Here is a 24,417-nt window from a genome sequence, read left to right on the forward strand (position 1 = left end):
ACTCATGAAGTTTTTGACTTTTCCTGTATACCTCTGTGGTTACAGAGGTGCCAGCGATGGCAGGAATTTCTACATTGTTAGCATGTTTTTTGACCTTACCCCAGGATCCTTGATCTCCCAGGACAGGACTGCTCAGCTGGGAGACTGGGCTGTGTCAGCTGCAAGGAGCGAGGCTATCTGCTCTCTGAATTTATGGGCCAGCATCCTGACCTTGGGAACAACCTCATAATTTAGAAGAATACTGCAAGAGAGCTGGGGAAGGTAGTCTCAAAACTGACTACAGCTCCTAAAAAGATAGGCTGTTCTTAGCTATTGCTCATGTAACCTAGGCTTTTAGGGCTGAAGACAGTTTCTTCCTCCCTTGCCACTTAGAGATTTTACTCCTGACCTCTTCCAAACTGCCTTAGCAACTAGGGGAACTGCAGATCTGAAACAATGCTTAAACTGGTTAAACCATGAGGAGACTTCACAAGGAGTTGTTTTACACTGAAAATGATGGGACTTTTTTGTCAGGGTCTTCGTAAAATAATGCATAAGGTTTGAAGGTTACCTGGAAGAGGTCTGAGTCTAGCATGCATGTCCTGTCAAGGTAGCTGTAGGCAAGCTTGCTGGGCAGCAGAGCTGCATTTGGATTCTTTGGCAATGCCACAAAAATGCAGTAGGCTAAGCATGTGTTAGTGAAAAAGACCTTCCTGCTTATAGTTTTGTCATGATCTTGAATCTGCTCAGCTATTTCTTGGTACCTTCTGGCAGCTTCTGCATTGGTTTCCCATCAAGTAGCCCAAAGGGCCTGAAGCTGCTCTTAGTCTCTGTTCAGCGCTGATATTATTAGTTAATTCACAACAAAGGCCTGAGACATTGCTTTTTTTTATGGGTTCTTATATCTGCAGAGTTTTTCTCCTTAGTGCTTCCCATTTGGGCTTTACCTGAAGATATCAGGAGTGGAAATCCACTTAACAGAAAATGGCAGAAAAGTAGCAGAACATCTGTTCTCACCACACTTACCATGGCAGCACAGTCATTCATCTGTTTGCTTTAGTGTTTGAAGGCCTTGAGCTGGGTGTGCTGGTGACGGTGCTCTCCCATTTGCACTTACTGAAGTTGTAGCCCAGAAATAGTTTGATCCTTGCCCTTCTTCCCACAAGAAGCGTGGGCTAGCCTTTGCTTCCCACCAAACTGTCCCTTGGCTGCTGTGAGTTGGGGCTGCATTGCAAAAGCTGGGTTCAAAGCTCAGCCTGACGTGTGCAATTCAAGTGTTACTTTGTACTGGGTAACTTCCAGCAGCACCAGAGTTGGGAGGAGGAGTTTACAGGGAAAGAGGAGGAAGGAAAAATCATGTTCAGGGGTCACTGTGTAAAAACCAACCAACCAAACAAAAAAAATCAACCGAAAACATTTCTTACTCCCTGCTGTCTTTCACATGAGGTGACATCTCAAACTTGCGTGGAGAGACTGGTCAGCTGCTGGTAGCTCTCTGCATTGAAACTGGACCATAAAGGTGGGGAGGGTGGTTGGCAGTGAGATGGGGTGGTAGTTTGGTTAGTTCTTCCTCAACAGGCTTTGTATTGACACAGTGTAGATCTCAATATTTAATGGTATCCTGCATCATTGGCCAGCTGGTGTAAATTGGGCATGCTTTGGGGACTAGCGTCTGTAAAAATAGGAGCAGTTTGTTCCTTGCCAAGTGCCACCCCTGGATTCAGCTGCTGTGTGCAAATGGGATGTTCCTCCTTCAACTCAAGATGTCGTGGGGTGGCAGAGGGGGGTTGGAGGTCTGAAGGTTCATTTTGCTATTTACCAGCCTGGTCTAGTAGCTGCAACATTGCAGTCAGGTTCACACTAATTAGATACTGAAAAACCAAGTCTCCCCACCCACTTCAATGAGTGATGCCCCTTAGTATCTCTTTGTCCTCCCCTACAAAGGCCACAGTGGATGAAAAGTGCTGTCACAGGAAGGTCAGGAAGCATAGGGGAAGGAACATACTGACCTTTATGAGCAAAAGGAAGAGGTTTCAGTTTTTCTTGAACAGCACAAGAGGCTGCCCAAGGAGTTCAAACTCTATTGAAATGCTACTGACGCATTGAGATTGACCCCGTGCAAGCCTCTGGTGCAGCAGTGGCCAGCTGTCTCTCAGTGAGTACCATCTGAGTGGCTGTCATGATGCAGCAGTCTTCAGCTGTGAAAGTGCAACTTGGTCAGTCCAAGCTGTATCCGTCCTTTCTCTGTCCTCCCTGAGCCTGTCAATCTGCAGAGTAAGATGCATGTGCAGAGGCATATAGCACTGTGCACGCAGCCTGCATGTGATTACCTTCATGACTGTCATTAACCATAATCAGGCATGCAAAAAAAGAGCTGTGTGCAGGTGGCCAGGCTCCCCTTTCAACAGCAGGGCCATTTGGGCACTACTGTCCACCCTGGTGTGGTGTGGCTGGGGCTGATAACTTTCTAAGCAAGCCAGGGCTTGATCTGAAGCGCAGCATTTTTTTAAGTGGTTCTGTAGCAGTCACGGGGCTGCGAGGGCCTAGCTGGCTACCTTGGTCAGGTGGAGAGGCCTCCACAAGCCCAGCTGACACCACTCTTACCCAAGCAGTGTAGTGGCAGTTGCTCAGGGTGCATGCTCATTGCCCACATCCAGGGTGGCAGAGGGCTGCAATGTGTGTCAGGGCATGGCCATCTACACTGGTGGAGGGAATGGCATGTTCTGGTTTCACAGCCACCCTTGTCAAGAAGAGGGAAAAATCCTGCTACACTGTCCTGGCAGCAGCTGTGAGAGGATCTTGGAAAGGAAAGGAGCAGGCAAATTGTCAGTGTCCTAGCTCTGAGAATCTCTGACCTCTGGGAGCAAGGCCACTGTCTAATGCAAAAGGAAGCAGACTGTCACTGTTAATGGCTCTGTGTGTGTTGCCACTACTTTTGTGTGTGTGTGTGAAAACAGAGATCAAAGACACTGAGACATCTTCCTGGCATCTTTGTTAGTGTGGAGCTTCTTAACCGGCAGTAGTACAACATGTGCATGAAAATAACGGGTGGGAAACAGTGGCCCAAGCATATACTGCAGAGCCTGGCATTACTGGCAGGAGTGCCTGGCAGACTGCTTAGTTTTTGCCTTTGAGACAGGGTTGCCATTTGGTTGGACGTCAGCCATGAGGAGTATCTGTGAAGACCCGTCCTATATAGTTTCCTCTGCTGGATCAAGTGGCGTTTGTTTTAATGCACTATTATTACAGTCTGAGATTGCTTTGAGGTACACCTAGTATCACCTAGGAGTCTCACCTCAAAGTTTGCATGGAGTACCTTGTGCTGAGTGTCAGGAGCCTAATTTTAGCTATTGATGGTGTAACATGGGAAAACATGTTTGTGTGGGGATTCTCTCTCCCACTGGGGTGCAGGTCTTACTCTATTTGGCTTGCAATAGGAATGATGTAGATATCTTATTAGAAAAAATGGGGTTTTCCAGGAAAGACAGGGAAAGGATTTCTCTTCTCTTGACTGAGAAAACACTCTATTTTCCCTCTCCCAAAAGGAGCAAAAACATAAGTAGCAGCATAAAAAGCTTTCGGTTTTTCTTCCTCATGGTTTACCTAAAATGGATGTTTAGGCAGCTTTTCTGGAGTGGGGAAGGAGGGGTGTGGCTGGTGAAGGTCAAGCCTGGGAAACCTCAGCTTATGTCTCAGAAGCTCTAGGATGAACTGTTACTTTTTTCACATGCTTCTGTAGGACGTGGCAATCTCCATGAATTTTTCTGTGCTTCAATTCCCTGTCTTAAATAATGCTCTGCATTTAATAGCAGGCCTTTCTTATATTCTTGTCTAGTCCTTCTGAGTTCTTTATATCCTTACCCTAACACTCACTGCTCATCTGTAGGTACCCTGGACCGGTGGGTGCCTACCTTTGGAGGGGAAAAAAAAGTACATTAGAATAAACCAATAACTAGGTATGAACTTAATCTTGGTAGCTCTGCTTTCCTGGTACCACTGCACTTCTGCAGCCCTGAAATTGAAAGATTGGCATAGCTATGTGTCAGTACAATTTCATCACCTGATGTGTTAGTGTAGAAGCTCAGTAGTTTGCTGGGAGAATGGGATGGAGGTGTTTCCCTGTATCTCTAAAATACGAGGCCAAAAATTCAGGTCATGGCTGGGAAGATTCGTTGGGAGGCTTCTTTCAGTCAGGGGACAAAAAGAACTAAACAGCCCCTAAGCACATCCAGTTTAGTCCCAGAACTGGCACATATCAATGAGAAAAGCCTGTAATTCTTTGCAGATTATCCTCTGAAGTTGGAGGAACAAACTTCTTGATCCTGGAATGCACAGGCAAAATGAAGTGAGGCAGTACTTGCAAAACTGTCCTGGCTTAGAAGTGAATTGTCCTGAAACCTCTGCTCTGTCATGTATTTTGAATGGGATGTTTTAATACTTTGTCTTTATTGTTTCCAGTTCCAGCTGCTGATCGAAGTGGCCTGGCCTCTGTTTATCTTCTTCATCCTGATCTCTGTAAGACTTTCATATCCGCCCTACGAGCAGCATGAATGTAAGTATCAAACACAGCAGCTGTACCCAGAATGGTGGTTGTTTCATGGTTAGAAGGTAATAATGCAGTTGGCAAGATGCAAAGAGCAGGGGCAGTGGCTGCATACTTAAGTCAAATCTTCAGGGAAGTTTTAATGGCTCTTTCCCTTCTACCTTGGAGACTGCAGTATGTTCTGACATGTTTATGTTGCTCCAGCACTGTACATTGCTGCTGTTTCTTATTTTTTGCATTTATGTATTAGTCGAGAATTTGCTGTAGAACTGTGACAAGTCTGCAAAACCCACACAGAACCCAAGTCTTACTTGTCATCATTGATCTGTATGTGACTTAGCATAAAAAGAAAGTAGTGTTCAGATCTGTAAGAAAGCAATCTCATTTTCAGGCAGTAATGTGCATTAATGTATCACATTAAAGAGCCTGAGCAATTCTACTCCTTCTAACCATTAGACTGTCAGCTCTGTATTCAGTAGATTGAGCAGTCATACATTTGTGGGGAAAAGCTACTCTTCTTTCTTCTTTATATCCTAAATTAGCACATTTCTGCTTTTCTTTTAAAGGAAGCTTATTCTTGTGCTGCCAATGACAATCTTTAGGCATCTGTGTTGGTTACCATTTGATTTAGGTAGCATGACTTGTTTATTAGCAACATGCTTTATCTTACTGTGACTGGTGACAGCTTCATACTGCAATTAGCTGACTGGAAGAGGTCTTTGTTATCTTTCCTTTGCCTGATTACCGCAAGGTATGGTTTAAGGGTGAGCACAACATGATTCTGGAGGGCACACTGAAGTGTTTAATTCTTAAAATGAGTAAAGAACTAGCTCTTCCAGCACTTACCCTATGGCTCTTTGCAGTAGCTGGAGCATTTTGTGCTGTTTGCTAGGCTTTCAAGTTAGTAAGGATCCTTCTAAAGCTGAAGTGTTTATGTTTATGGTGCCTGTTGCACTTTGGACACTGCTGGTCCCGTGTACTGTTTAACTCACTTTCTGCAGTGCTTAGCAGGGTAATTGAAGCTTTCCTAAACTAGATCTCATACTTGGCATGACATTTGAACTGCCTTTTCTGACTGAATGTTACAGTGGCATTAGAGATACCTGTAATACAGATGTGAAGCTGAAGAGAGGCAATGAGCAGTCTACTCAGCTGGTATAAATAACTAGCAGCCTCAATGGTAATTTGTTTCAGCTGTGGTGGTGCTGTATATAACTCAAATCTAACAAGAGCTGCCTTTTCATAGAGCTGTTTAGTTTGGGCTTGTTAGTCATTAGTGTCTATATAAATCCTTTGCTTTGCTCTGGTATGCTGGTGTCACAAACAGTTCTGAGTCTTTTGCCTGCAGCCCTTTTTCCTTACCATTTACACTAACTGATGTTGTTTTGTTTGCCTTCTGCCAATGTTATCTTCAGGAATTGTGGAGTGTAGGGCACCTGGTAACTTTTTAATTAACTTTTTGTGGTAAACTCATCTCCATTTTTAAAAGCTTCTGAGAACAGGTAACTAAACTTCATTTAAATCTGGACTGGTTTCGTTGGACATTCACTCGTGCTGACAGATGTGGCTGTGTTGTATAGTTGAACTGTTTTAACTATTTTTTGCTGAACTGTGAGCAGAGATAGCAAGAAAGAAACCTTGAGTTCATGGTGAACTTTGGCAACCCTGTGGATGCCTTAAGGGAAACAGGATTGTTATCTGTAGCGGCAGTGCTGTATGCTGTTATGAAATCACTTGCAGGTAATGCCTGATGATAGCAACAGAGCTGCATGCAAGTGCTTTGTAGCCTCCAGATAGCCTGGATGGTTTAATGCTGTAGTGTTTTTCAATAAACAAGTAAGACTTTAAGTCGTCTTTTCCTGTTTGAGAAGAAGAATGCAGGATTCGGCTGTTTCTGTGGTCAGACTTCCTAGTCAGGACTTTTCTAGCAGCTTTGCCTACTGTAAGGAACCTTTTTCTGGAAAAAGGGGGAAATTTTGCCAGCCCTTAAGTGATAGTTACATGGCTTTCACCAAATCAGCCAGAGAAGGCAGAATGCTATTGATTGCTGACTTGTGTCTTGTAGAGCTTGACTTTTCTGTTTCTGTCACCCTTGAAGGTGTTAAATGTACTTCATTTTGGGAAAAACTGACAAAAAGTCACTTTATACTGAAAAGCTAGTTTTGCAGCAGTGTCATTGAAGTTGGTGTGCTATTAGACTGTTGCTGTTTTTCTGGGTAACTCATCTGACTCAAAACTGGCAGATCTCTGCTTTACTCTTTGAGAAAGCACTGTTGCATGCATCACTATGTAAAGAGCTACCATGAATTATTGTGCACCTTCGTTCTTTTCATTTTATTTTTAATAGTTTGAGTTCTTAGCCATGTAAAATAAAAGGCATGGAGGAGGGAGTAGGTGCTTCTCAGGGAAATTTTACAAAAAGAATCTGAAAGTCCTAGTATTTTTCATCTTCTCCCCACCTCTCAGCTGAGAAGAAGAAAATAAGCAAAATGAGACAAAAGCCAGAGAGATCAGGTAAACAGCTTTTCTATTTTAAACAGAGAACTAGGAACAATCAGTCCCCTGGGTACTAGAAACAATGAACCTTTGGTTCCTTCACCTTTCTCCTGGACAGAGTCCTTTGCTTTTTCCAGGGAGAGCTGATAAGCTCCCAGTCTTCCTTCAGCCACCTACGTTAACCAGCATTTGCTGTAATGCAGCAGCTTAGACCTCTCTTCCTCGTGGGACTTTGGTAGCTCAGTTGTGGCTGTGGAGGTAGGAAGCCAGCCCTCCATGTGATTGCAGGTGTGCTGCAAGGATGAGGTGGGCGCCGGACGGGAGAATGTGTGTCTCGTGGTCAAAGCCTTGAGTAGCTGCAAGATACTGAGGAAGGGGCGTGACCTTCCTCTGTGCTCCCCTCCCTAGTGTGGGGTGAGGAGGGGAGTTCGTTTGCAGAAAGCAGCCTGATGGCTCATCTAAGGTACAGGACTATACAAGTGAAGCTGTTCCTGTTGTTGGAGGGTAAGGGATTCACGAGTGCCTGAGTGGCATACTGGTGGAGATCTGCCGCAAGTAGTTACTGCTTTAACTTTTGACCAGAATGCGGAACGTAAGCAGGACATAAACTCTGGGCTATGACTGAAGTAGATCTTTAGTAGCTAGAGTTAGACTTCAGCAAAAAGATTTGAAATGCAGCAGGCAGGTACCTAAACATTTTAGGAGATCTAAAGATTTAAGACTGTCTGGAAATCAAGCCAATATGGGACAGCAACAACATACTTATCTCAGGGAAACCAATGCAGGCACCCACCCCACAACTGCTGACTCTTTGCTTGGTGTTTACAGTGTGTGTAACTGAGGTGAGTGGATTTTTGAAAACAAAAAGGACTGAACAGAAATACTGTGGGTCTTCAGAACCCAGGCCCTGACCACAGCTGTCTGTGTGGCCTCAAGCTTGTGTTAGTTATGCATGCAAATCCAGAGGAGCACAGCTGGTTAGAAAGCATGTATGTGGCATGTCACCACTGCTAGGCTTTTGAGTTGCCTGCTGTTGGGCATTCCTCAGCAAGAAGTACTATATCCAAGTCAGCATGGCCAAAAAAACATTGCAGAGAGTAGCAAAGAGCTTCTGCAGGCTTAACAAGGTATAGTTTTTCAGTGGAGGTGGCTAGACCAGTGTGGGGAACTTAACATGAGCTCAGCTCTTTTTAGTGTTGGCTGTTGGGCTCTCATAAGCAATTTGGGGCAGTAACCAGCACAGGATTAGCACTGCCCTTCAAATGTAGTGCTGTGTAGTAGTAGCTTGTGTCCTGTGTTTCTGTCTCCTAACTCTTGCATTTCTGTTCCAGGTCACTTCCCAAACAAAGCTATGCCTTCAGCAGGAACCTTGCCATGGATACAGGGGATCATTTGCAACGCCAACAACCCTTGTTTCCGCTACCCAACTCCTGGGGAATCCCCAGGTATTGTTGGAAACTTCAATGCCTCCATGTGAGTCTGCCTGCTTTTTTTGTCATCTCTGTTCATGGGGCAACATGTGGAAAAGGGATGTTTGGAAGTTACCAGCTAGTTGTGTAAACGTACACTGTTGGGGGTTTTGCTGTTTCTGCTGCCACTGAAGTACCAAGCTCTACAGCTACCAAGTTCAGAGGGGCTGGCAGAGAGCTGGCAGGTGTGTAGTATCACCAAGTCCAAGCAGTCAGAGCTCATGGTGAATGAAAAGCTCTGCCTCGTTGAGGACTGAGTCCCTTCTGTTGTCGGTTGCTCAGAATTTGGACCATAAAAAGGCAAGATGTAAGCTTTTTTCAGAGAACCTCTTTCCCTGGTTAATGAACCTCTGAGATGGATTGTGTAGAGTGAAAGGCAGTTGAAGTGCAGGTCTGGTGGATACTTATGACGCTCTTTATTTATTACTGGCTAATGTGTTGCAGAAAGCTGAATTTATGGCCAACTTCCTTACACCCTGCCCTGCTTGCTGCATTCATACTGTCAGGCCAGTTCTACTTAATGTAGAGTAAAATGTGTCTCTAACCTGGAGAAGCATTTGAAAGGAGCAAGGACATACTTGTATTATTTTGCTTCTAAGAGGAAGCAGTTTACAGGCAGCAGGAGGCCCTCCTCCACCCCAGTCTTAAAGAAATGCTTTCACATGCATTGAGGTTTGCAATGTAACTTTGTTTGACCTGGGATTAGCAGCCATCTTTTATTAGGCTCCTTGGATTGTCCCAGGGTGGTCACTGGAGAAGGGGCTTATTCTACTGAAGAGGGCAGCGGCATAAGGGCTTATTGTCCGGGAGAGAGCATTGGCGTAACTGTAAAGGGACTGGAGTTTGGAATTGGGGTGTAAAACTGTATCTGTGGATGCTGGCTCACAGAGCTGATGACTGCTGGTTGTTTTTGTGTTTTCCCATCGCCAGTGTTTCCCGGCTGTTCTCAGATGCCAAGAGGTTACTCTTGTACAGCCAACAGGACACGAGCATAAATGATGTCCAGAAGGTTCTGGGAAAACTGCGCAAGCTGGGAAACTCCTCTGGCTCAGGTAACAGCATGGTAGAAAGGACCAGCTACGTCTGGTGTTTCTGGTCTGGTTAATTTTGCATGTGTGTGAACTTCTGAAATGTACAGTTAGCATTACAGTTTTTCAAACCCTTTAAAATACTGCAGAAGTACCCTAAGCCTCTCCTGTGTCTTTAGCTTCTTCGGTGGAAGGTGAAAGGGGTGGTCTGTAACTCCAAGGATAGCAGCTGTTTTTGATACAAAATTACAATCCTCAGCCCACTGTAGTCTGTTAAAATGCTGACTTTCGCAAAGGAGTGAAAGCAATGTGTCTTTTTGGAAAACACTAGTTACCTTGCTACTTTGAGTGAAGCAGTGAATGCAATATAGCTACGATTTAGCGCTCTACTGCCTGAGCTGCAGAGGGAAGTGTGAAAGGGAAGAGCGCAGATGAGGAAAAGCTGATGTTAGCTTCCAGTTTTCAAACTCAAAGCTGATTGTTATCTGACAATGATGCCTCCCATTTCCCTTGGTGGGGTGTTTTTTTTGTTTCCGTGTGACTTTGGTGTTGGATGCTTCATTCTCTGCTGTCGTGTGGCAGGATTTTGAATGGCAGGGTCCAAAAGAAAATGTTTTGTCTTGGGGGCTCACACAACCCCATTTGCCATGGAAAATGAGAATCCTCCAATTTTTAGCTTGCATGAGAAGGTCTGGTATGCATTCCTGTCCTGTGCAGATGAATAAGTGACTAGTGTGAGATGAGATGGGAAGTGTGCAGCAGAGCTAGGGCATGAAACAGCTCTGCCCTCTCTTGGGAAATGTGACAGGTCTCGTTATTTCCAGGTCTCTCTGACATGGTAACTTGTTAGAGTTTTTTTGGGTACTCTTCTCTGAAAGATTATTTCTCTTGGCTGCTGTTAGTGCCGCATGTACCTACTGTAAGTGATGGAAAGTAATGGTTTAAAAAGAAGTACAGCAGTGAAATAGAGCAGGAAACATAGCCGTTGAATGTCTTCACCTGCAGCCTCTATCCAGGCATGTGGAGCTCTTTGAATATAGGTGTTATTTTAGTGTTTTGTGAAAGCTGTTCCTCGTTTTACAGTTGTGGTTCTTTCTATCTCTCTCCTTTTGAGCATGGCTCAGGCAGGCTGCGGGACAAAAAGTTTCTGACTTGGTGTGATGTGAATAGTTTCATATCTGATATGTCCTGAGCTCACTTCTAAAGCAGAGATTGTGTTTTGACATCCTTTCCTGTGTCGCTCAGTACACTGCAGGTCACCTTGAATAACCTGTATTGTTAGTGATGGGCTAGCAGATGCATGCTGGCTGTATGTACGGACACAAACTATGCCAGGGATTTGTCTTGGCTATGTAACACTCCTGTCTCCTTCAGGGCTGTGCAGAATCCTGATGTGATCGGATCTGCAGATGATACTGCGATCTACTGACTCTTTAAGCACTGGTTGATACTTTCACTTATGCATAAGGGACACCCTTCCTTGCTGGGCTCAAGATCAGTACCACTAAGCTCTCGCTTTTTACTCTGAGAACTGCTAAGTGGCATGTCATGCTTTTACCCAAGTCTGCAGTGGTTTTAGGGGGGAGAGGATGCAGAGTGAACCCTTTACAGAGATGGACTCACAATGAACATGGCCAAAATGAGCTGAGATCACTGTTTCCCAAGGAGAGCTTAATACTGTTTTTTCATGGACCTCATCAAGGAAAAGGTTTGACTTGGTGGTCTTGTGGGAGCAAGCTGTCTTCGTTAGAATGATGGACATTGTTACTGGATTTTAGACTCTGTGCCCACAGCAGTATCTTGAAGTTAACTCTTCCAAAGAGAGTAGATACTGGTGATGTTTTGAAATGTGCAGTGAACATCAGACATTGATGTTTACAAAAAAACTACCAAAGCCATAAGCTGAAGCTCTCATTGCTGGGAAGGTTTGAGGGGGAGGAATGATTCCCAGAAGTATTTTGCATAGGGAGTATTGTACAAATCCACAGTCAGAAGGCTCATATTTCGCTAGACTATAAAGACCAGTGGACTGACTGCAAAAGTAAGTCTCAGACCCAGTCATCAAAGATCATGTTTCTATAATACAATTTTCCAAATGTGTAATAAAAAAAAAATTTAAGTCTCTCTGTCGTTAGAATGACAGAGTGCCCATTGTTGACAAGGCTTACAGGGAACAAAGCCTGTTTGTCCTTCTTGTGATACCCTGATTTACAAAGCCTCCAACGTGGGGGTCCCTGTTGCCCACTTGTTGGCTGCCTGATTCATTCCCTGACAGCGTGCATAAAACAGCATTCTCTAATCTTACAAGTACTTGTGTATTTATGCTTAGCAGTGCTTAGATTCCTGTGCGAGGAAGGGGAGTACAGGTCAACCCTTCAGCTTCTGTAGACAATGAGGTGAGAGATGCTTAAATCCTTCCCTCTCTGGGGTAGTTCCTCCAGTGGCTGGGAACCTCAGATGGCAGTAGGAGCAGGTGTCAGATATAAGCACACCTCCAAACATGAAAACACTGCACTTAAACATATATTTCCCCAATTAGCAGGAGGACTAATTACCTCATCAGCTAATAATTGAGAAGATTTGTAATACCTCCTCTGTTGCAGCTCTGACCTGGAACTGAATCCATGTGGATCAGTGGTGCAGACAGATGCAGCTTTGCAGCTCATGTTTCCCCGGTGGGGAGGGATGGTATGCTTCCTACTGTGTCATGTGGGCTCTGCTGGAGTCTCTGCAGCTGCTTCATCCCCTTATGCTGGTGTGATGGCCTTGCTTCCACACACACTTCCCGCTTCTGCCTGATGGCTTTGAAACAGGCTTCAGGAGGGTGGTCATCCTTTACTAGCTCACAAATTGGAGCTGTGGTATAGACTTTGTTCTAATGCTAGTCATGGCAGAATATGCATGTTTGTACTTTTCTTCAGTTGTTTGAATGTGTTTAGAGAGCATTTGCTGAAGTCCTTTCACTTCAAGCTTCTTTTAAAACAACCTCACAAACTAATGTTAAAGGTGTGACTGTTAGTGTTGTCTGATCTGATATTAGGCATGTGCTGAACCCTGGGGAAGGGAGACTTGCTTAAGACAGAGTTCTCATTCAGGTGCCTGCAAGTCAGTGTCTTGGTTAAAGACAAGGTAGGGCACTAAGATTATGTTCAGGCAGTGCTGTGCACTCATGCCAGCAGGCTCTGTATTTCAGTGACTTCTTGATGAGGTGAGAGAGAATCCCTCATAACAGGGCTGTTGGTCCAGGAGTCGGAGGAGTGGCTCCTCTTCTTTGTTGCTCTGAGGTCTAGAAGAGCTCTCTGGCAAAGAGAGGGGAGGGTGTTATCAGCAAAGAACAGCCCACCCTTGCTTCGTGTAGCACCTGTTCTGTCAAGGATGAAGTACTAACAGGTGGTGGGGGGGAGTTCAGTGCAGGCAGCTCTCATGCCACATGGGCGCTGCTGTTCTGTGGCCATGTTCAGTGAGCCTTGGGCAGTGAAATCTACATGCAGGCAGACACATACCTTAACGTAATCAATTTTGCAGGCAGGTGCCAGGTGCCCTCTCCTTTCCCACACTTGTTACATTTCTGTCCAGCAATGTCACCAACGTCTTCAACACTCCTGATAAGGCAGAGTACAAATCAGAACAGAGTCAAAGACCTTAGTGATAGCACTTCCAAAAGCATGACATGGCTCCTGGGATTGCCACCTGCAGTGGGTTTGGCTCACTGTTTGCAGGCATTGGGTTTGCAACTCTCCTCAATGCCATTTTAGCAGAGGATAAAGTGTTTCCAAGAAACAAGCTTGCTTCACCTTTTTGAAAGGTGAAGATAAAGCTTTCTCCTGGCTCTGAGACACACTTTCTTTGTTTCTTCATTCTCTCTATAGGGCTTCCAAATACTTTGTTCTGCAGTGCCATGAGGTAATATATCAACAGGTAAAAATAAAGCCACTTTGGCTGTTGTTAACAGTTGCGCATATAAGCCAGTCTAGCAGGTATTGACTTCATTGCTTTTATTTTCAGGTGATCCCAAAGGGCATGTTTCTATTTTTCTTGAAACCAGCCCAACTAAACAAAAATGGAGCAATGGAATAGTCAGAGGGAAACAAATATTGCCTGAGAAATTGCATCAGATATCAGGCTATTATTCCACGTGCCCTGCCTTTCCCTGTTGTTTGCTGGCTTAGTGTCACTTCTCTAGGAGAAACATCAGCTGGGTGGCATCCTCTGCTGATGTTGCACCCTGCTCCACAGACAGGTGTTGGGACTAAAGGAGTCTGCAGCCTGTCTGGTCAGTGCTGCTGTTATTTAAGAGGTAAAAGAAGATTGTGGAAGGCTTGGGCTGAAAAGCAGCCTTGGGAGAGGCTTTCTGGTGGTGTGGGTCCTACTGTATGATTATCAGGTGCTCAGGGAAACAGGATGTTGTACATTACCTGCTAGATGATGTTCAGGTGATAGCTATCTCCCACCTCAGTGTCTTCTCCCTAACAAAGTGACTCCACACCCTCAAGCTAAACAACCAAACTGATTCTTACACCTGCCTAATTAAGCTGGTTTCCTCCCTGATTTCATCCTGAAGGATCCTAGGAAAAACCAGCCAGGCTAGATTGAGGACTAACAAACCATATGTCCAGGTGGCCTTCATCCCCAGAAACACCTGCAGACACCAGCTGTGGCACTGTGGCATTCCTGCCATCATACAGTTGCACATAAATATACAACTGGGTTCTCTGATACTGTGCTCCATAGTGACACACAGGCCCTTGCCTTTCCTTTAGGCCAGGGAAAATGTTGCCAAAAATACTGCCCTGTATTTAGATATATTAGATGTATAGTTAGATCTTGACTAAGGATCAGGATAGGGATGGGTGGGAGGGCTGTTTTACCTTTGTGTTCTCAGTCCTCAGCAGAACTCCCCAGGGCATTCCTGGCTGCTGCTGCCTCCCAGCCCAGAACATCCAGCCGGGGAGGGGAGCCCAGGACTGCATGGGAAGCACTGTGACTTCTGCTTTGGTCAGGTGCAGTGTGTCAGGATGGAGGAAGTGGAAGAAGCTGCTAATAACTGGGTACTTGGGTTGCACAAGGGGTTTTGTACTGTGCCACGTTGATTGGGCAGTTAGAGATTCAGATACACATGGCAGTCCTCCCACATTTGCCTAATTAATTTTTTCTTCAAGTCACTGAGTTGCTGAGCAGGCACAGACTTGAGTGTCCTTAGTTACTGTTTTTGTGAGTGGAAGTTGTGCAGGCAACTGCAGATCTTCTGGAAAAACCTTTCCAAAACATTCTTGAAAGGACACACTAAGTCCCTGTGTGAATCTAATGGATCTGTTATTTTCCTATCCTAAACTGAAACGGGGAGGCTGACAGTCAAGAAGCATGCAAAGGTAGAGAAGACTTCTTATGGCAGTATGAGTCTCAGGCTGGGTGTTGAACAGTTAGCTATGCAGCTTTTGTAGTGAGGTGGCATGATACTTGCTGAACTAAACATTTGCACAGTTACCCCTTTCAATAGTCTGCTTCTGCTTTCCCTAATATTTTGAAGCCAAAGATAAGATTAAAGTAATAAAATGATGTTGGCAGAAGTTTAGACAAAAAGGTCTGCTGCAGCATTAAATCTGTTACCAGGAGCATCATACTTGTTTCCCTTGGGGTTGTCTCTGAACTTTCAGATGTTTCTGTGTAGCAGCATTGTTATTGCATAACTTTGCTTAGAGGCTGAGATGTGTAAGCAGGTAACGGCATGATGTACATTGCTGTGCATGTCTTCTGATCTGCAGAACTGGACTTCAGTGCCTGGTTTTGGTCTTAACTTCCCTTCTGCTGAGATGCTTTTGAAGGAGAGGTTTAGAAGAATTACGCCAGCTTAGGTTCTGGATAAGTGTGTATGGATGTGCGTGGGAAAGACTGAATTCCCTTTGAAAGTGGAATATTAAAACCCCATGCAATATTACATTAGATCTGGCCTTGCTGTAGTGTCTGCCCTATGCTAGGTTACAGGAGCTGGAGAAAAACATTTCTGAGAATCCTATCACAGAATGCTGTATGAACCCTGGGAAAAACACAAGGGAAGTCACAAGCATGAGAGCATTGGTCTGTACTGGTGAAGGTCTGTGCTGGCGATTTGATTAAGACTAGCTAACCTGGTAGTGCCAGCTAGTGATCCGACTGCATGCAGGGAAGCCAACAGTGCCCGTATCTACAATTAGCAGCACAGATATTCCAACAGATACCAAATCACTTTACCTTAAAGGCACTGTCTTTATCTTGATATTAACCTGTCTAGGTTACAACACAAAGAAAAAAAGACTTGCTTACTGTGCTTGTCACAGAATAAGTAATGTTTGCATGTATTGCAGAAGCAGGACAGTATTAAAAAGTTCTGGGTGCTTCCTTTTAGTCTTGTAAAACTCTTCAGCCTGGTCTGTCAATGCTGACTTTTATTTTGAACCAGTGAATAAAATGGAGAGTATTAGTAAACAATTACACCTTTCACACTCTCCTATTATCTTCCTCCTTTTGTATGCAGCCTTATCAGTACAGCTTGCTAATACCGGCATTATGTTGCTGAAAACTTATGCTTGGTGTTAACTTCTATTTGCATTTATTTTCTGTTTTCCACTGACACACTTTCTGGATTTGTTCTTGGTGACTTCTAATCTCAGAATCTCAAACTGTGTGATTGGTGGAAGATTGGATTTGTTTTATTTGAGCTGTAGTCTGAGGTTGGTTGAGAGAATAGGATAGAGACTTTTCACATTGAGTTTGGTATTAGTAGTCCCCTAGGAAATTTATACCACTGTCATCTGGTGAAAAGTTCAGCTTTCTTGGGGGATTGCCATGAGGGTAAGCTTTTATGAGAATGGTGATTATGAAATTGCCACAGTTGGAAGAATTCCTGTCCACTTCAGCGTCTGACTTGGTACTGAGGCTAGAGTGCCTAATTTGGATCTGACCTCCTTTATCTCTCAAGTTAATATTCAGCTTTGGAACCTTATCTAATAATAATACATTCCACTTTCAGTGTGTATTACAAACACATACTAATTTTTACAGCATTCTTGTGAGCTAAATAAACAGCTGTCAAGGAACTGGAGCCCTCATTCTTAAACACAGTAGGATGGGGCAGTTTTTAATGTAGTCAGGATGCAGTAAAAGGTGATGGCTTTGAAATACTGTTGGTGAGCCAAAGTTCATTTTTACCTAGACAAGAAGATAGACCATTGCTTGGCTGAATTTTTTGAAAATCCATGGAAGTTCAGGTCTTGTACACAGCCTATTTAAAGGGAAACAGATGCTGTTCTATTTAAATATTTTTGGTCATAAAATGAGTGAGTGCTAGTGCAACATATTCTACCACCTGTTGCTAAATTTCTTTGCAGCTTCAACTAACTGCAACATTTTTCACTTTGAATCAGGGTTTTTTTTGGTGTTGCTGTGTTGTCAAGTAGTGGTTGTGTCTTGTTGGAGTTACATTTTTAGTTCAGGTTACAGGGATTATGCTTGTATCTTCGCACACGCTTTCCAAAATTCTGGAAAAATCCTTTGAAATTAAATGCAAAAGTTGCAGAATAAAAAAATGATACATAGTTTTCTGTATTAACAACTGTTGATAATTAACTGATTTTGTTAAAACTACATGTTGTTTATGCCTGTGTGTCATGAAATCCTCAGCTGATGGAAAAATTGGTGTTGCTCCGAATGTAGTGGAATGCAGCTCATCTATTAGCTGAAGATCTTGCCCTAGCTTTTTTTTTATGCTGACCTGGCAGCACTAAGCTATATGTGGAAGAGATTCAGGCTGATGTGACACATCCTCTGCAAACAGTCAAAGTTTCCTTCCCTTTCTGATTTAGTTTTAAGGATGGTGCAATAAAAGATCCTTTTAAGGGGTTTTAAGTAAAGACCCCTTTCCTGTGGGTTTTGGTTGTGTGGCTTTTTGTGGCACTTGCCCCCCCCCCCCCCGCCCTGCCCTTTCTGTTCTTCTACACCTCTCTTTTTAGAGGCAAATACTACCTGAGTTAGTCCCTAAAGATGCATTTTTGGTTGACACTGGCAGAAAGTTTGTGTGAGTTAATAAGCATGAACTGTTCATCTTGGAGTCCTTTCCTGGTAGTTTCAATCTGTTTTAGCAAGTACAGCTGGAACATAACTGCATTGTATCTGAGGCTGAGGGAGCATACATATATGCTAGAAGGGGTTTTGTTGGTGGGACAAAAGACAGTTTGCTGCAAAGATAGCAGTATCTCAAATCTGAGTGCTTGTTCTGACTTGTGACAACTGGCTGCTTAAGAAAGTAGCAGCTGTTGTCTACCCAACAGAATGCTACTTCAGAACAGCAGAGAAGTGCTTTGTCACTTGAGACAACATGCAGACATAAAAGTGCATTGTCACTTTCCTCATAGCAAAATCACAGCTATGTGAACATGGTCAAGTTACCAGGTATTCCTGCTCACCTGTGCTATTTTCCTGCTCTGTTCCCATACTTGTCCATGGCCCAGCAGATGGGGAAAAGTGTGCTGCTGTAAAGCCAGGGGACAGAAGTCAAGACAATGGAGAAGCCCTTTAAGACCACAAGTGTTTTCAGCTTCCTGGTCCTTTTCCTTCCTTACCATGTTAGCTCTTGCTGCTACTGAAGGAAGTGCAAAGAATTTTACGAGTGCACCCACAAAAATAATGTAGATCTCTCCAGCAGTCTGTGCTCAATTTGCTTCAGGTTAACTGCACTGCTTTGGGACTTTGGTACACATTGCTGTGTTCTTAAAGCAACAAGAGACAATGCTCTTTTCTGTGTCTACTAGTAATGCTCTTGTCCTCCATGTAAAACACAGGTATCGGTGCAAGTAGTCCAGGGTGTATTTTCAGCAGGCAAGTCATGTCAGCACTGAAGGGAAGGAGTGGTTAGTATATTGACAGTCCAGAAGAACACCAGCCTGAAGGATGAGCTCCTCAGACTACCAAGGCGGAGCATGTTGGGAGCATCCTGATGTGAACAGCAGTATAGTGTTGCACTGAAGATACAAGAGTCTTGATCTCTAACCAAGACTTTATGTGAATTTAGGTAATCCATATCTACTAAGCATCTGCTTTTCAGTCTTTCCCAAAGATTGAGAAAATTCTGTAATTATTTCAAAGTGCTGTCGCTCAACAGTCTGATTTATACTAGTGAGGAGGCTGAATGGTTGCAAAGGTTGCCCTAAACTAGGCAAACAAAACATAATCTCTTGGTTTAGTGCTGAAGCTTGATTTATTTTTTCCCCTTCCTTTGGACTTGAGTCTCAAAAGTAAAAACCAAACTGGTTTCCATAAGGATAACTTTCCAGTGACCAACTAAATAGAAACATAGGGAGCAGTCATGAGAGGTTGAAATAATTTAGATGTAGCTGTGTTTTCAGTGTAGGTAGACCATGTTTCTGCTTAAATGGACTGTAATGATTGGCTTATTCTTGTTAATCTTTAGCGTTTTTTGCTACCTCGTGGACTGGTTTGTTCGAGGTGGCTTCTGCTGTATGCTAGGTGAGGGGCATTAGGACTTGGCACTAAATCCAGAAGGGACAGGTCTTCCTGAATGTGTGGGAAGCAAGAGCCGCTATGATCTGCTGACTGCAGACTTGGCATCTTGTTAAAGTCACATGCAAGTCAGGTTCCTCAAATTTGTGTTGAGTGAGAGAAGGGGAGCCATGGCAGGGTAAGGCTTCACCCAAGGGAGGGATGACTTTTTCTTTTCTCATCTCCTGTCTATGTAAGGCGAAACAAATACAAGTACAGTACAGTCAGGATCCTGGGCAGCTCTGTTTGCTATTTTCCTTGAGGTTCATTGTTACCCATGCCAGTTTTGTGGGGAAACCCTTTAAAACCAGATAGCTGGTGCTATGATAAGTTTCAAGTAGCATGACACTGCTGGAATGGTTCTGCCTGCTTGTCTTGGGTGTTTAAAATGGTTCTGATCTACGTGTATTCTGTCTGCATTTGAACCAGAAGCCTCCCAGATGCATGCTGACATAGCCGGCTCATGAAAAGCCTTCTGCTGTTAGTAATGGTCATTTGATTCAAATGTCCAGTTCTACTTTTTCCTGTGAATTGAATTTCCACTGAATTAAAGGTCACTTGCTCAAGTGCAAGGAATTCTGGATGGGCTCCTCCTTGTCACAGCTCATACTTTCAACTTCTGCTTAGCTCCATAAGTTTTAATACTATAATGTTATTCCTTGTATGCTCACACCAGTGTTTGTCATTAAATAGTGGTAAGTGGCTGGATGTGATCATGGTGTTTGTTTTCCAGCCTGTCTATTGATTTTTATTTTTTTTTTAAATGTATTTTACTATGTCTGGGTTGATGTTTTGAAACATCTAAAATTGTGTATTATCTAGGTCGTAATGTTCCTAGCGCAGCCAAAATCCACTCTTAACAGCAAAGCATTCTCATTAGAAGCACTTGTCTAAGGTGGATTTGACCTTTAGACACAGTCTCCATAGCCTGTACCAGTCCTAAATGTGTTCTTTGTACCACTTGTGTAAACTTGTTGCAATAATCGAGTCTTGTATCTGGTTACATCTGAGTTCTGCCATCTCTGTGGCTGACAAGCCCATTCAAAGGCTGAAGAATGTGCAGTCTGTCTTTGTTTTGTGAAAATTAGCAGGAGAATTTTCAAGCAGTTATCACGGCTGTGCGATTGGGAGCTCTGCTTGGGATTTGCTTTTTAAACCAATGCAGTAAAGATACTTAGCCTGCTTCGTTTTTTTGCAGTGTTAGAAACCTGAATAATATTTTTTTTTCTCTTTTTTTTATTGGCAAGCTGCATTTCACAGTTGTCTGTGCTGATAACAGAATTTGTCTTGCAGCAGGGGAAGACACAAAACTATCTCTTCTGTGGTGTGACACAGGGCCTGGGGAGGTGTTGGGTGTATCCCTTCACAGGCAGAAGCTCAGCAGGCTGTGCTTCCTGGCAGGGGTGCTGGTGACCAGCCCACCCTGTGACTATTGCTTCTGTGCTTTCTGTCTTTGCTTTTTGATGTGGCGTCTTTCTGTTGTCATGTGTGTTGGGCCAGGGGGCATGCAAGTATTTAGGACTTAAAGTTCTACCCAAAGAGAGGTATGAGCCTCATGTTTGCAGCTGACTTTCCGTGCAGGTTGAAGGTGGGATCCCAGCTGGCTTAAATGTGCTCTGCATCCTTGAAGCCAGCGTGCCTCCACTGAAAGCTAACTGAGGACTGGTCTCTTGTGCATACACCAGTACACGGTGTCAGCTATGCTTTCTGCTAGAGTGGTTGTGCTGGCTGCTATTTTTTTAAAACTCTTCTAAGCAAAAGTGGTGACTTGTAGAGGAATAGATGGTCGTCCCAGTGCCTGCAGTCCCAAAATGAGAGGGAATGCATAACATTCCCCTTTCTTCCAGGAGAGAACCTAGCTGCTGGAAGTGGGTGGCAGGCTGCCCTCTCTTTTCTCACATCACCATTTGGCATAGCAAATATATGGAAATGGTGGGCTCTGGTTAAGCAGGTGCTCACTTGTGTATTAGTTAAGGTCTGCAGAGGCAGCACCATTGCAGCCTGATGGACACAGAGCAGAGCTGTAGCCTACTGTAAAAACACGTCAAGCCATGGCCGCAGAAGGAACAGCACTTTGACTGTGAGCAAATTAGGCTTGTATTTTCACACTAGCCGATCCTGCACAACAGGCCTGCTGATGAGCAGCTTGATTTCTTGTCAGCATATCAGGGTACAGCTGTCCAACTTGTTCAGAGGACAGTTTTAGCTCTTGCCAGTATCAATAAGGATACAGGCAGCTCTGAGAGCTATTCCCACCACACAGGGGGAAAGAGTACCTTATAAGAAAAGGAAAATGAAAACACAGGAATTGCTTTTTAAAAAAAAAAAAAAAAACAAAAACAACCAACCTTTAAAAATGTTGTTTTATCCTGCTTTCTGGAAACTTTGTCCAAAGTTAGGAATATAATGAGGGCAGATTAAATTTGTTTCCTTGCCCAGCACTGGCCCATCTGAAATGTTTGCTTTTCACATTGTAGACAAGGGTCATTGGCTCAGTAGGGTACAATGCTGTAACAGGCTTCACCATTAGATTGCTGTTTCCTCTGGGTGATTGTCAATTCATAAGACATTCTGTCTTTGTTTCCACTGTTGAACTTGTTTGAAAGCCTATTTCTATTTCTATGGAAAGCAGCTTTGGGCACCTTCTGTTTATAAATCAGTGTTGAGTAATGAGCACAAAATCAGTTGAAGTGTTCAAATGCACCAGTCATGTACTCCTGAGGAATACTTCATTGAAAAAGTAATACAAAATTCCAGTGTATGGATTTTTGTGGCAGCACTTTGTCTGCCTGCTGCCTCACTGTGTGAGGGTTTGCTGAAAGCTAAGGCAGGTTTGTAGCCAGAGTCCTTGTAGTAATCACATGTGCTACCAGTAAATGCTTTCAGCTGCTGGAGCTTCAGCTCCTGGTCTCAGCTCCGGTCCCTTCATGTGCTTGCAAAAACACCTGTTGCTGGGTGTATGACCAGTGGATGCTGTGGATGAAGCAGGCCTGTGTAACCTGGGAGCCTCATGATCTTGTCCTCTGATCTCGCCCGGGTGCTGTGGAGCCGTATTGCACAGGCTTGACAGCTGGCTGTGCAATCAGGCTGGCGTGGGCGCCTGAGATACAGCCCTCATGTGAGAGCACTATGGAGGTGCTGCACACCCACCTCCCTTGCTGTAGATTTTATGTGAGTAGGGAACCGGGAGCTGTGAATCCAAACTCTGTGCAGGGAGAAGAAAATGCCTTAGTAGCTCACTTGTCATTCTTCCTCAGCTTTGCTCCTTCTGTTAACTGGTGGAGACAGGTGCCTCTGCCTGTGCTGTGCTGGGAACCCGCTTGTACAGACTGGTCTCATTTGGGCACTTGTGGAAACCTGCTGACTGTAAAGAATGAAGCTGAAACTTCTCATACTCCATCCTGTGTCACCATTTCATCTTGCTGTGATGCCTTAATACTGCTGTTATGGAAATCATTGGGTTGCCCTATGAATGATCTGTGTGGTGAGAAATAAAGGGTCATAATCTAACACTAGCTTCTCTGTTACCTTGGTACTTGGTTGTGAGGAATACAGGCTTAGCCAAAGGCTAGTAAATCCTCCAACCACAATGGATATCCAGAAAATAACATAATTGTTTTCTGCCTGGTATGTTCTATCAGGGAGTAAAATCCCCTGAAGATAGTCATGTTTGTCGATGGGACACACTGCCTTGCTTTCCTCTCAGCTTCTGAATTAACTTATGGCATGAGTCGCCTTTTTCTCCGTCTTTCACCCAGTTCTTTGTGGGTATTTACAGCAGCTGTGAAGCCAGGAAGTAAACAGTAGATCAGACTGTTTACTTGTTTTCAATGAGCTTGCTAGTTTTAAACTGGCTGAAAATCTGGTTTATTGTAGATAATGGGCACAAACCCTTCGGGCAGAACCCACACAAATTGAAGTCAGACCTGGTGAGCTGTATACTCTACAGTGGATTGAGATAATGTTAGAATACCACTTGTATGTCTTTTATTTTTAGAAGGTAGCATTCAGGATATGAAAACTGTAGCCACAATTTCCATGGGGTTTTGGTTTTCTACCCTATTGTTTACATGGGGCACTGCACCATGAAGTTTCTGGAGGAAGGTATGAGCCCTCTGTGCTTCTAAGTGAAGCAAGAAAGAACAGGGGAGAAGTTTGAGGAGAGTAGTCTCGCTCTGTAACCTGTCCCCACAGGCTTCTTTGTCCCACGTGTCTGGGGATCTTCCCACTATTGTTGGAAATGATCACAGTGTACAGCGGGACCTGTCATGGTCATACTTGTAGTAAGATCAAATTAAAACTGTTTCCTGGCTGTGGTTTTTCTTTCTTTCCTGCACTGAGGCACCTCTTGAGCTTGTGAAAGTAACTGGGGGTGTGTTTCTAGAATGAGGATGCTGAAAACCTCTGGCTGTGGAGAATGTATGGACCACGGACACTCTTCACTGCACAATCAATGCTTCAGTTCTAATCTGCATGGAACAGAAAAAGCCCACATAGCACTGGCTTGCTGTTTTTTATAATGAACTTTTTTGTTTTGCTATTTGATTTAAGCAATAATGTAGCAATGCTAATTCATGCGGATGTCTTGAGCTCCTTGTAGTTGTGCATTGGAGGTTTTTTCTGTTGTCACAATGATTTGATTCTCAAACAAGGAATGATCAGCCTAGCTCTGTGCTGAGGCGTGAAGGTGCTGGAAAAGGCTGAGCTGTCAGGAAAATTTACATCTCAAAGATTTATAATGGTGTGCTAGTCCTGTAGGAGATGCTCTGCAATCTGAAAATCGAGAGTTTCTGGTTTCCATGCACAGAATTCAGCCCCCATGGTCGGTTTTAACCATGTGGATACGAAGGACGGTTGTGCCTTTCATGAAGTCAGTATCTTTGAAATGCTGCCACATGCAATTATCAAATCCTGACCTGTGACTTCAGAGAAGAGTGGTTTTGTGGTTAAGGCACAAGACTTCCAGCTCTGGGAGCTTTCAGTTTTGCTGGAGACTCCCTTATGTGACTTCAGAGAGGACCTTTCTCCTTGCACTGTACTTCACATGAATGGGGACTGTCTCCTGCTTTGCAGTAGTGCCTGAGCTGGAGCTAGGTAGAAAAAAGCATTTCAGCCCCACTAGGCCTGCTGGTATTGGGGTTTATTTGCATGGTTTATAAGGAAAGCCTCTGTTTATGTTCTCTGCTGTTCTGTTCTTGCTCCCTTGGGTTCAGGAACTGAAACTGTATACCATGAGGACAAGCTACCTCAGTATTTCTCCTGCAGACATTCATCTCGCCACTGAATCGGCAAGATGGTTCACATCAGATTTGACAGTCTTTGAGTGTGGTTGCTCAGTCTTACCTCAAGTTCATCTTCACATTTGTGCCTG

At 44.0% G+C, this 24,417-nt stretch overlaps 1 protein-coding gene across 3 annotated transcripts in view; it reads left to right on the forward strand.

Moving 5' to 3' along the window:
- Positions 1 to 24,417, forward strand: part of ABCA1 (ATP binding cassette subfamily A member 1) — a 97,300-nt gene that overhangs the window by 19,022 nt on the left and 53,861 nt on the right. For all 3 annotated transcript variants that reach the window (XM_055698771.1, XM_055698772.1, XM_014286394.3), the window contains 3 exons: positions 4,438 to 4,531; positions 8,350 to 8,491; positions 9,418 to 9,539. In XM_055698771.1, the coding sequence (XP_055554746.1) occupies positions 4,438 to 4,531; positions 8,350 to 8,491; positions 9,418 to 9,539 (358 nt within the window). The remainder of the gene's footprint in view (positions 1 to 4,437; positions 4,532 to 8,349; positions 8,492 to 9,417; positions 9,540 to 24,417) is intronic.

This window comes from Falco cherrug, chromosome Z, assembly GCF_023634085.1.
Source record: "Falco cherrug isolate bFalChe1 chromosome Z, bFalChe1.pri, whole genome shotgun sequence".
Lineage (NCBI taxonomy): Eukaryota > Metazoa > Chordata > Aves > Falconiformes > Falconidae > Falco > Falco cherrug.